At 40.9% G+C, this 12,495-nt stretch overlaps 1 protein-coding gene across 1 annotated transcript in view; it reads right to left on the bottom strand.

The window, feature by feature from the left end:
* Nucleotides 1-12,495, bottom strand: part of LUZP2 (leucine zipper protein 2) — a 159,684-nt gene that overhangs the window by 56,074 nt on the left and 91,115 nt on the right. Inside the window, exon 5 of the mRNA XM_054171665.1 lies at nt 11,389-11,451. Coding sequence (XP_054027640.1) covers nt 11,389-11,451 — 63 coding nt within the window. The remainder of the gene's footprint in view (nt 1-11,388; nt 11,452-12,495) is intronic.

Genomic DNA, 12,495 nt, shown 5'->3' with positions numbered 1-12,495 from the left:
TTCAGCATTGTATAAAATCCAAGTTTCAAACAAGTCACACACCAAAAGCTGTAATCCCACAGGTAAATACTTTAAATACATGAATGTTTGTTCTCCTTCTCTGTCTCACCTCTACAGTCTTTCAGAGTCCACAGTGTTAAAACCTCACAGAACCAACAGAGCTTCTGGGCAGGTCTCAGCCTCAACAGCATCCAGCAGTTTGGCAACATACCTTTACCTCACAAAACCTCACAGAACCAACAGAGCTTCTGGGCAGGTCTCAGCCTCAACAGCATCCAGCAGTTTGGCAACATACCTTTACCCCACAAAACCTCACAGAACCAACAGAGCTTCTGGGCAGGTCTCAGCCTCAACAGCATCCAGCAGTTTGGCAACATACCTTTACCCCACAAAACCTCACAGAACCAACAGAGCTTCTGGGCAGGTCTCAGCCTCAACAGCATCCAGCAGTTTGGCAACATACCTTTACCCCACAAAACCTCACAGAACCAACAGAGCTTCTGGGCAGGTCTCAGCCTCAACAGCATCCAGCAGTTTGGCAACATACCTTTACCCCACAAAACCTCACAGAACCAACAGAGCTTCTGGGCAGGTCTCAGCCTCAACAGCATCCAGCAGTTTGGCAACATACCTTTACCTCACAAACTCCAAAACCGAGAGCTGTCGTGCTGCGTCTCAGACTGTGGAAGATCTAAGCTGGGATTCTTTCCCACATTTCAGATCCATCCCAGATCCAAAATCCATGCAGACATCATTTTAAAAGGGAAATCTAAGCCCAGAATTTTGGGTATTTTAGGGTCATGGAAGGAAAATGACTCAATGTGGTCCTGGGCAGCCTGATCTAGTTGGAGGTACCCCTGTTCACTGCAAGAGAGATGAGTAAGATGGCCTTTAAGGGTGTCTCCCAACACAATGCAAGCTGGGAATCCATGCAAAGTATGCAAGCTTCAATCTTGTTTTCCTGCTTTCATAAAACACAAAGATTCAAGACAGCTGTTCCTGAGAGAAGACCTACAAAAAGCTGTGCAGAATTAATTTATCTTTTTAATGTGTTTATGTTTCAACACCTATTAGATTCTTTCTTTTTGTTTTAGTCGAAATGAAGTGCTAAGAGGTTTAGATGAGACAGGAAATTTGACAGTCAGCAGATTTCATATTAATACTTGTCTTGGAAAAGAAAGGATGTTAAAAATGTAATTTACTCAATCCAATGATATCAGGTAGAATATTAGTCTGTCAGTCACAGGCAAGCAATCTCAGTAATGCATCTGCCCAGCAAATTTAATAACTTTTATGCTCACATACTTTTCAGAACTATCTTGGAGATCTGGCTCTAGGTCATGGAAGGTGTACTTCTCATCAATGCTTCTTAAAGCTAGAGCTGGCTACACACAGTACTCAAAAGCAATATGCTTTTATCTGCAAAATAGATTTCAATAGTTCTGAACGCAGCTGGATTTTCAGGGGAGCAATCTTTAATAAACTTGCTGCTCCACAGCTGCTTGTTTTGGAATCTATAATTATTTCTCAAAATCCAAATCCCATATCAAGGATAAAACTGACATTCCAAATACCCACAAATTCATAGAATCATAGAATGGTCTGGGTTGGAAGGTCATCCAGTCCTCTGCAGTCAGCAGGGGCATAGAATCATAGAATCAGTCAGGGTTGGAAGGGACCACAAGGATCATCTAGTTCCAACCCTCCTGCCATGGTGGGGACTCTAGATCAGGCTGGCCAGAGCCTCATTCAGCCTGGGCTTAAACACCTCCAGGGATGGGGCCTCAAGCACCTCCCTGGACAACCCATTCCAGGGCTTCACCACTCTCACGGTGAAGAACTTCCTCCTCACATCCAGTCTGAATCTCCCCACCTCCAGCTTCATTCCATTCCCCTAGTCCTATCACTACCTGATATCCTGAGAAGTCCCTCCCCAGTCCCTCCCCTAGTCCTTAACTAGATCAGGTTGCCAGGAGCCCTGTCAAGCCTCACTTTGAATACCTCCAGGGATGGGGATATTCAGGATTTAGATTCCATGGCCTCATAGATTCCTATTCAAAAGTTAGTAACTAGGCTTTGAAGAACTGACAGCCAAAGTCTTCACTTAAAGCGACTTGTAGTTCATCAGCATAAAGGCTACACTTAAAATGCTAAGTGCCTAGCATCAACCAAGCCAAACACAGAAAAGCTCATGGCTGCAACACACAAATGCTCAGCAAGAAAAGATGATTATTTTTTTAAAGCAGAAAAAAATGCTATTGGGAATTGATGGGAAAAAAAATTCTATTCAATTTGATCTGCCTACAGACTCCATGCAGCAGGAAAAAAATGAGACATTTACAGCATTGCAAGCACTTGATTTAATACAGACAATACATGGGAATTACCTCAGAAACTTAATGGTGTTCAACTGGCCTCTGTGACTGCTGGAAGAGAGGCAGCAGAGTACAAGAGAGACTGGCTGACCATCCAGCTCCCCCTCCTCACTCGTTTAGCCTGTCTGACGCCTCAAATAAGGCATCATCACATCTCCTAGGAATTTTGGTTTACACAACTCTTTCAATATATCTGATAACCAATATGGGGTGTTTTTTTTTGCTGTCCATGTCCATAATTTTAAATGGAAGGCAGCTTCTTATCAGAATTCAACATATTGGAAATTAGCAAAGGCAAATCCTAACCACTGGCATTTGCTCCAACAGCTTCCATCATAGCTTTTCTTACAGTCTTGCTTTCACCTTCAGAACACAAGTCAACAGCCATAAAGGACACATATCCAAATGGAAGGAAGTTGTTAATGGCTGTTCTGTTTCTCTGGTTTTGTATGGTGTCTGGGGATTTTTCTAGGTAGGAAAAGCCCCAAACCCCTTTTGGTATCTCCCAGTGGCACAGCACTGAAAGCCAGAATCCCAGAGTGGTTTGGGTGGAAAGGGACACATAAAATGTCATCTGGTCCAACCCACCTGAAGTCAGCAGGGGCATATACAACTAGAGCAGATCGCTCAGGGCCCAGAACAACCTGTCCTGCATTGGTTCCAGGGATGGGCCATCTCCCACCTCTCTGGGCAACCTTGGCCGGGGTCTCACCACCCCAGACCTACAGAGTTGCACAGCAGACCTCATGGTCCCCCACTGAAACATTATAGAATCAACAAGGTTGGAAAAGACCTCAAAGATCATCAAGTCCAACCTGTCACCTAAGACCTCATGACTACTAAACCTTGGCACCAAGTCCCACATCCAATCCCCTCTTGAAAACTTCCAGGGATGGCACAATGACTTCCCTGCTCCTGCTGGCCACACTATTTTTGATGCATGCCAGGATGCCATTGGCCTTCTTGGGCACACTGCTGGCTCATGTTCAGGCAGCTGTCAATCATCACCCCTAGGTCCCTTTGTGTTTGGCAGAAATGCAAAAATACCACCACCAGAAAGTTGATACCTGATGCAGACAGGATTAAACTTATAGTCTGAAATGGAATACCTGGTTTACATTTGAAAGAAAGTAATCACACTACATCCAAAAGACAGCCTAGCTTGTGGCTGAACCATATGAATCTAATATTTTGACAGGGCTTTTTTTTAATCCATGAAGACCTTTCCTGAGTTCAAGTAGTTATTTGATAAAATATTACTCAGATCCTTATGCACAGAAGTAAATTGACACAAGAAGACACCTTCCAGAATACCTTAAGTAGCACCTGCTTGATTAAATCCTTATAATTTCACATAAGAAACATTTCCCAATCCATTCAGCTCTGCATGTTTTAAATTGTTTACAAGAGAGATGCTCATTAAAGAGAAAACAAATAAAATAGAAAGAGCAATTAAACCATTACTGTGGTGGTTGTTTTAAATGGTGGTTGCTAATCTGCCCCTGTACTCAGCACTGGTTAGGCCACACCTTGAGTACGGTGTCCAGTTCTGGGCTCCGCAGTTTAAGAAGGACATTGAGACACTTGAAGGTGTCCAGAGAAGGGCAATGAGGCTGGGGAGATGTCTGGAGCACAGCCCTGTGAGGAGAGGCTGAGGGAGCTGGGGTTGTTTATCCTGGAGAAGAGGAGGCTCAGGGAAGACCTTCTTGCTCTCTACACTACCTGGAAGGAGGTTGTAGCCAGGAAGAGGTTAATCTCTTCTCCCAGGCAACCAGCACTAGAGCAAGGGGACACAGTCTCAAACTGTACCAGGGCAGGTTTAGGCTTGAGGTGAGGAGAAAGTTCTTCCCAGAAAGAGTAATTGACCATTGGAATGTGCTGCCCAGGGAGGTGGTGGAGTCACCGTCCCTGGAGGTGTTCAAAAAAGGATTGGATGTGACACTTGGAGCTATGGTTTCATAGTCATGAGGTGTTGGGTGACAGGTTGGACTTGATGACCTTTAAGGTCTTTTCCAAACTTATTGGTCTTATGATTCTCTGAAATGAAATTCTGGAGAAGATTCACTCCATGGAAAAGTTTTTGTAGGTAAACTTGATAAATGAGCAAAATTATTTGGAGAGAGATGACAAAGGCACATGGAGCTAGTCTAATGAAAACTGTATTTTTAAATTCCAGCATAGCCATGAAAAACAGCTTTCTGGAGATCAATGCAGTGCTTAACAACTAAACAAAATCAATGCAACTCTTACCAGTTATTATGCCTAAAATTAGTGACAAGTCGATTGATCTGTTTAATATCTCCTTCTCCAATAACAGCTGCAGCCCCAAACATGGTTGAACACTGTTCAAATGGGAATATGGGAGAAAAGATCCAGAAATAAGTCTTTAAAAATGGTTCTGGGCAAAATAAAATTGGCCATTTGGGGCTAGAATACAAAAATTTCTGTATTTAAGCCTCGGTGTGAGGTTAACTGGACAGTGAATGTGAATTTAGGTGTCACTAAAGTAAGAGTGAATTGCTGCAGTGATTTTACAGGAAGAAGCCAGTTAAACTTGAATGTTTTGTTCCCACTGTGCTGCACAATCAGTGCTTTCACATTTTTAAGCCAAGCAATTCCCTAGCAAAGCTGACCTATTCATTAGAAAAAAAACAATACCTAAATGTCTGAGCTGACCAAATCTGGACATCCCTCCTGAGAAATTGAATTTATTTATTTATTTACTCTGCAGGGGCAAAAATATCTGCATGTCAAAATATTTCAGCTTCAGGCTGAAATAGATGAAGAGGAGATGAGAACCAATTCTTTTTGCTGGCAGGAAAAAATAGTTTTATATACTGAATAGTCTGAACAGACACCTTAACTTAGGTAGTGACATGAACAGCAGCTTAAGACTTCTATGTGAAGCTTTTTTTCTGGGGTAATTCTAACAAGTCTCAATGAAGTAATTTGTTATTGTTATCTTGCTGTCCTCTTTGAATAGGCTCTCCACACTTGCTCCCTGCGATAGGACAAGGAGCAATGGATGTGAGCTGCAGCACAGGAGGTTCCACCTCAACACAAGGTGGGAACTTCTTTACTGTAAGGGTCACAGAGCACTGGAACAGGCTGCCCAAAGAGGTTGTGGAGTCTTCTTCTCTGGAGACTTTCAAGGCCCATCTGGATGCATTCCTCTGTGACCTGAGCTAGACTGTATGGTCCCGCTCTGGCAGGGGGGTTTGACTTGATCTCTTCGGGTCCTTTCCAACCCCTGACATCCTGTGATCCTGTGAATACCCATATATAACTGCAATTACCATTCCAAATATTTTATTTAGTTTGATCAAATCACAACTGAAGTATTTAGTTTGATCATATCCCAGCTAGAGGATTATGAGTCTGAAGACATCAGAAGGACTTCAGCAAGATTACCAAAGAACACTGCTATTATTTTCAATTCTTTAGTTAATAGAAATGAAAGATAGAATAGAATAGAATTAACCAGGTTTGAAGAGACCTTTGAGATCATTGAGTCCAACCTACCATCCAACACCATCTAACCAACTAAACCATGGCACCAAGTGCTACATCCAGTCTCTTCCTAAATACCTCCAGTGATGGCAACTCCACCACCTCCCTGGACAGCACATTCCAATGGCCAATCTCTCTTTCTGTGAAGAACTTCTTCCTAACATCCAGCCTCAACCTCCTCTGGTGCAGCTTGAGACTGTGTCCTCTTGTTCTGGTGCGGATTGCCTGGGAGAAGGCCAACACCCACCTGGCTACAACCTCCCTTCAGGTAGTTGCAGACAGAAATAAGGTCCCCCCGAGCCTCCTCCTCTCCAGGCTAAGCAACCCCAGCTCCCTCAGCCTCTCCTCACAGAGCAGTATTGGACAAAATCCAAGCAACGTTTTCTAAACATGCGGCTAAGTACAGAATGAAAAGAGAGCCCGAATAGATATACATCTAATTTTTACCCTCTTCATTGCTTAAGGATGCTTTCCCCCCTGCACATTCTTATTCAAGCTTCTTCACTTTCTAGTAGTTCATAGCTGTGAATCTTTAAAGCTTGCATCTGGATGTGAAGAACAAATGAAGAATCCAAAACTGTGGCAGCCCCTTAGAGAGAGTGGTCCAGACACCGCAGATCCATTGTTTTCCTTCACCTAATGCTCTAATTCTGATTAACATTCACAACAGCAACTGAAAACAAAAAGAAGTGTCCTACACACTTGGGCCTGAAGGACAGGGAAAAAAATCCACCCAGCTTTTAAAAGCAAAACCTTATTTATTCTAACATTCACTGCAGTTACCACTGTATCACTATAAATATATCTCTCTCTGGCAATCTTGATGCTGTATGATTTGTTTTCTGATTGATCATATGAACTATCCCCTAAGAGCTATTTCCAACTGATTAAACTGCATTTCCACTTTCCCCTTATACTCAGTAAAAACTTCAATGAACTATTTTAAATGAATCACTCTTTTAAACTAGGAGCTTGTTTTCCTCCAAAAGGTGGACTCAGTCAAGAAATCAGAGTGAATTCAAAGTCCTTCAGCAGAATATGATACCCTTACAAGTTGCCCCTAATGCTAGTATTTGAGGACGTTTCCTGAATTGTATGAAGCAATGCAATACCCAAAGAGGAAACAGGATTTTACCCAGGCTTTTACACTTAAAAAACCCAAACCCAACTACAAGCAGAACAGAAACACACAGATTCATAGAATCAGAACAGAAACACACAATCAAAGAAATTAAATGATAGCTTGGACTCAAAGGTCTTTTCCAACCTGGTTAATTCTATTTATTTTCTATTCTTCTATTCTATTCTATTCTATTCTATTCTATTCTATTCTATTCTATTCCATTCCATTCCATTCCTATTCTATTCCTATTCCTACTCTATTCTATTTCTATTCCTATTATATTTCTATTCCTATTCTATTTCTATTCCTATTCTATTTCTATTCCTATTCTATTCTTATTCTATTCCATTCTTATTCTATTCCTATTCTATTTGTATTCTATTCTATTCTATTTCTATTCTATAGAAAAACTCCAGTTATTTTTATCTGCAGAACATGGAGACTGAGGAACTTCAAGCTTGCCAGGTTGGATGGGACCTCAAGGATCATCAGGCCCAAACTTTCAAGGTAACAGCAGAACTTAAATCAGATAGCATGGCACCCTTCAGCCCTGCCTGAAGCAAGGATGGGAAAATAGCTTAAGCACAGGAAAACGCCACTGACTCTTTTGTAGTAGCAATATTTGAATAAGTAGAAAAGAAACTCCTAGAACAGCATTAGCATACAGTCTCAAACCCTTAATATTTCCGCTTCACTAAAGGAGGTTTGTTGTGGTTTTTCCTTTACTTTTTCTTTTTGTTTTCCTTCCCCCCAGTATAATTCAATGCAATTCAATTGAATTCACCCTGCAAGGCATGCAATTCCCAATAGATCAGGTGAGACTTTAAACTGCTGTGACTTTACCTTTTATTAGTGCAGCGAAGCCCAGAGAGTTGGAGAAAATTCTGGTTTAGGGTAATTTACTCGACACCAAAGCTATAACCACAATTTATACATGAATAGAACAAAAGTATTGTTTGCAAGGTAGTCATTTAAAACTGTGCTTCACAGCAAAAAGGAACAGATATTACTGAGAGCTACAGCCAAACTCATTTCCCACTCCTGGTTTACTTTGTATTGCCCACACTGCTTTATGTAGTTCATGTTTTTCAAAGTCCTGCCACAGCCTAATTAGTTAAGAAATATATTGCTTGATAGAAGCCAGTGGATCAGCTTTAGAAATAGATGGGGTAGTTACAAATATATAAAGAATACCTTAGTGGAGGTATAAACAGAGATACTGTAAAACAGTTTAGCCAAAGATAATATGACAAATTCAACAATAATTTCCTGCCAAATGCAACTAAATGGCTTAAATAAGAACAAACCTTTTTTTATTCTCATTTTTTAGATCACCGTAGCATCCGTGTGACAAAGCTGACTAACATTTCATTACCTTTCAGTAGGGAACATATAGCATTTATTAACTTTTAGGGAAGAATCCTGACTCATTTATCACAGTATCACCAAGGTTGGAAGAGACCTCAAAGATCATCGAGTCCAACCTGTCACCACAGACCTCATGACTAGACCATGGCACCAAGTGCCACGTCCAATCCCCTCTTGAACACCTCCAGGGACGGTGACTTCACCACCTCCCAGGGCAGCACATTCCAATGACAAACGACTCGCTCAGTGAAGAACTTTCTCCTCATCTTGAGCCTAAACCTCCCCTGGCGCAGCTTGAGACTGTGTCCCCTTGTTCTGATGCTGGTTGCCTGGGAGAAGAGACCAACCCCTTCCTGGCTACAACCACCTTTCAGGTAGTTGTAGAGGGCAATGAGGTCATCCCTGAGCCTCCTCTTCTCCAGGCTAAACAATCCCAGCTCCCTCAGCCTCTCCACATAAGGTTTGTGCTCAAGGCCTCTCACCAGCCTTGTTGCCGTTCTCTGGACAATTACATATACAGGGAAATCACATATACATCAGCTAGGACACTCACTTTTAACTAGAGATGGCTTTTATAGGTGTACCAGTAGGAAAAGGACTTGTACCTGCAGAAAAGGACTTGGGGGGGTCTTGGTGCATAGCAAGCTGGACATGAGCTTGCAGCTTGAAAGGTAAATGGCATCTTGGGCGGCAGCAGATGGAAAAAGGTGATTCTGCCACTTTACTCTAGTGAGACCTCACCTGGACTACTGTGTCTAGCTCTGGAGCCCTCAAACCAGGAAGGACATGGACCATATGGAGTAGGTCCAGAGGACAGCCACAAAGGTAGTCAGGAAGCTGGAACAACTCTGCTACAAGGACAGGCTGAGAGAGCTGGACTTGCTCAGCCTGGAGAAAATCCATAGCTGGAAGCCTGACAGTTTTGTTGGGTTTTGTTGTTTTGGTTTTGGTTTGTTTTTGTTGTTTGGTTTTGGGTGGTTTTTTTCCCTGGTTTTGTAGGAAGCACATAGAAACCTCTAAAAAAAGGATTTTTTAGACACAAACTCTGTATGTATTCTATCTGGCTCCTTTTTCCTCCACAACAGGGACTATTTTTGTGGTTAACTTTTTTTTTTACCAAAGCCTTGAATAGCCTGAAAATTGCCTTTCTGTACAATGTCATCTCATACACTACATCACAGCTGCTGCATTTAGTTGGAAGGCTTTTGTCTATTCCTATCTCCAAATTGCAAAGTTGAATGGCAGCAGGGCACACGCTGAAAGAACAGAACTAAAGAGGGAATTATTTTTACAGTCATGGAAGAGGCTGAGATTGCAAAATTCACCATTTGTCAGTACAAATTGAGGGTGAAAGCAACATGTGAAGGACAGAAGTAGCAATGAAAGGAATTCCATTTTCATTGTCTGCAGCTAGCACTTTTAATAAATACATATAAAATGTTATAAATCATTTAAATGCATAGTATATCTCATCTTAAAACCCAAGATTGTTACATGCATGCTGCATATTCAGTGACTGAATCACAGAACATTAGGAAGTGGAAGGGACCTCTAGAGACTATTGAGTCCAACCTCCTGCCAGAGCAGGATCACCAAGAACAGGTCACGCTGGAATACATCCAGGCAGGTTTTGAATATCTCCACAGAAGACGACTCCACAACCTCTCTGAGAAGCCTGTTCCAGTGCTCCAGCACCCTCACAGTGAAAAAGTTTTTCCTTATGTTCATGTGGAACCTCCTCTGCTCCAGCTTCTGCCCATTGCTCTGTGTTCTATGTTTGGACATCACTGAGCAGAACCTGGCTTCATCCTCCTGACACTGCCCTTCACATCTTTACAAACATGAAGTTACCCCCTCAGTCTCCTCTTCTTCAAGCTGAAGAGACCTAGGTGACATAATGTTTCCTCAACATCACACCATTTAAATTCAGCCAAATCTCTGACAAAGTAATAAGTCCTTAGAGAAACCCTCAAAAACCATTACTGGAATACCAGAAAAGCTGATATTAATTAACCTCCTTTTTCAAGGAAGTAAACATATATATAAAGTTCAATAGGAAGCTGTTAGATAGGTAGAGTTATTGTTTCCTTTTCCACATATACATAGAAGGACTAAGCAATGCTCTCAAATCTAAATCTTCTCAAAGGCACCTTTAGGTGTCTGAGCCAAGAAGAGAAAGCTGGAGCTTCTGGCTTCCAGGCTACACTAAGACCACATTGCTTCTCTAATCACAAACACTCTTCTGTGTAAAATCAAAAGTGCTCACAGACTCTTCCTACAGCTCTTGGAACATTCTGCAAATTGACAACATAAACAAAAAATTGGAAATTTGGAGGCAGTTTAGTTAAATTAGAAGCAAAAAAAAAGAGCAGATCACTGGTGCAGCCTTCTACAGTATTTATCTATGTGAAGGTGTTTGGATAAAGTAGCAATGAAAGAATGTTTGGGACGATAAAGGAGGGAAGAAACACGAAGCTGTTCAAATGATTCAAGCTTTTGTTCCAAGAACAAATTTCAAATTAATTCACTTTAATACTAACAAAAATTAAACAAACACACTGATGTTTTATTTGGTATTTGGGGATTAATCTGCAGCTAAAGCAAACAACTTAGGAACATGATTTTCTTTTTTATTTTATTAAGGACTGTAATTCTAAGACGGTATTTCCTTTCTCTTCCTCTTGCTTCTTATTACCAAAGCAGGCTATAAGACTGCAGAGAGTGTCTCACCCTGTATCAATGATTTATAGAACTGAATTAAGCATTCCTTTCTGCAAAAGCACAACTCATAAGTACAGCGAAAGATACAGAAATGCACTATGGCCTTATGCACCAATTACAGTCAATAAATTGCTGTTTCTAAAGACACACTCTCAGTTTTGTTTGCTTCTGTGTTTGGAGTACTTCATTGGAGCTTTATCTTTCTACTACAACAACGTGTGCTTCAAATATAAAGCCAAGCCATAATTTCTTTCTGGTGTAAATTCAGCATGGAGATGACAATGCTCTTACCTCGTTTTGGAGGTCACGGATCATTTTGCTCTTCCTTTCCATTTCAGTCTTCAAAAAGTTAATCTGCAAGTTCAGAGAAATTTTGTGTGTGAGTTGTAATGTTTCTAAATGCCAGGTGAACCACTAATTATTTCTCACTCTACTCACAGCTTGGAAAACAAACAAATAAAAAAACTCACAAATGACCAACCTGAAGAAAACCAAAACCTCCAAAAAAAAACCCCCAACCAAACCAAACTTCTGTTTATATTCCAAATTGGTGCAAGCCAGAGTTAGATTGTTAGTAAGAAGTTCTTCATAGAAGGAGTGATTGGCCATTGGAATGGGCTGCCCAGGGAGGTGGTGGAGTCACCATCACTGGAGGTGTTCAAAAAGGGACTGGATGTGGCACTTGGTGCCATGGTTTAGTTGATTAGATCGTGTTGGATGATAGGTTGGACTTGATGATCTCAAAGGTCTTTTCTAACCTGATTAATTCTATTCTGTTCTATTCTATTTGCTAAGACTGTAAGCATTGAGCATACTAGAAAACAGGATCCAAGAGAACAAAATCACTGTACACAAAGAGTCTTACTTAATTTCTCCACCACTACATGTAGTGTTTATTTTTTCACCATGAAGTCCAATGTGGTAAGGATTTTTACAACAATATTAACTGATTTTATGATCTAAAATTCATTCCTATTTTTTTTTTACCTTCTAAAAACATAGCATCTCTGAAAGCAGGTTTGTAACAGTTCTTTTTGATTGCTGCAGTACTGGTCCTAATGAGATAAACCCCTTGATTTTGTGGAATAAAGTGTACTACATGTGAAAGAATTGAAGTTTAAGTCTTTACTTCCTATTAAATTGAATGACTTCCCTTGGGAATTAGACATTCTAATCTTAAAACTATGACTGAATTTAATCAAACACAGTTTAAAAGATTGTTTTCATAAATCAGTCCCAGGATTGAGCTTTCATCCTTAGCTTATGGAACATAATCAGAGCAAGGAGGGTGTAATTATAGCAACTAGGATTAAAAAAACCCCACATTCCTTTCACTTTGAAAGATGCTTTTGGATGCCTTAATTAGCAAAATGCTCTTCACTGTGCCATGCTGCATTC

Source organism: Dryobates pubescens, chromosome 22 (genome assembly GCF_014839835.1).
Source record: "Dryobates pubescens isolate bDryPub1 chromosome 22, bDryPub1.pri, whole genome shotgun sequence".
Lineage (NCBI taxonomy): Eukaryota > Metazoa > Chordata > Aves > Piciformes > Picidae > Dryobates > Dryobates pubescens.
The sequence above is the reverse complement of the archived record's forward strand: the minus strand, read 5'-3'. Positions and strand labels throughout refer to the sequence as shown.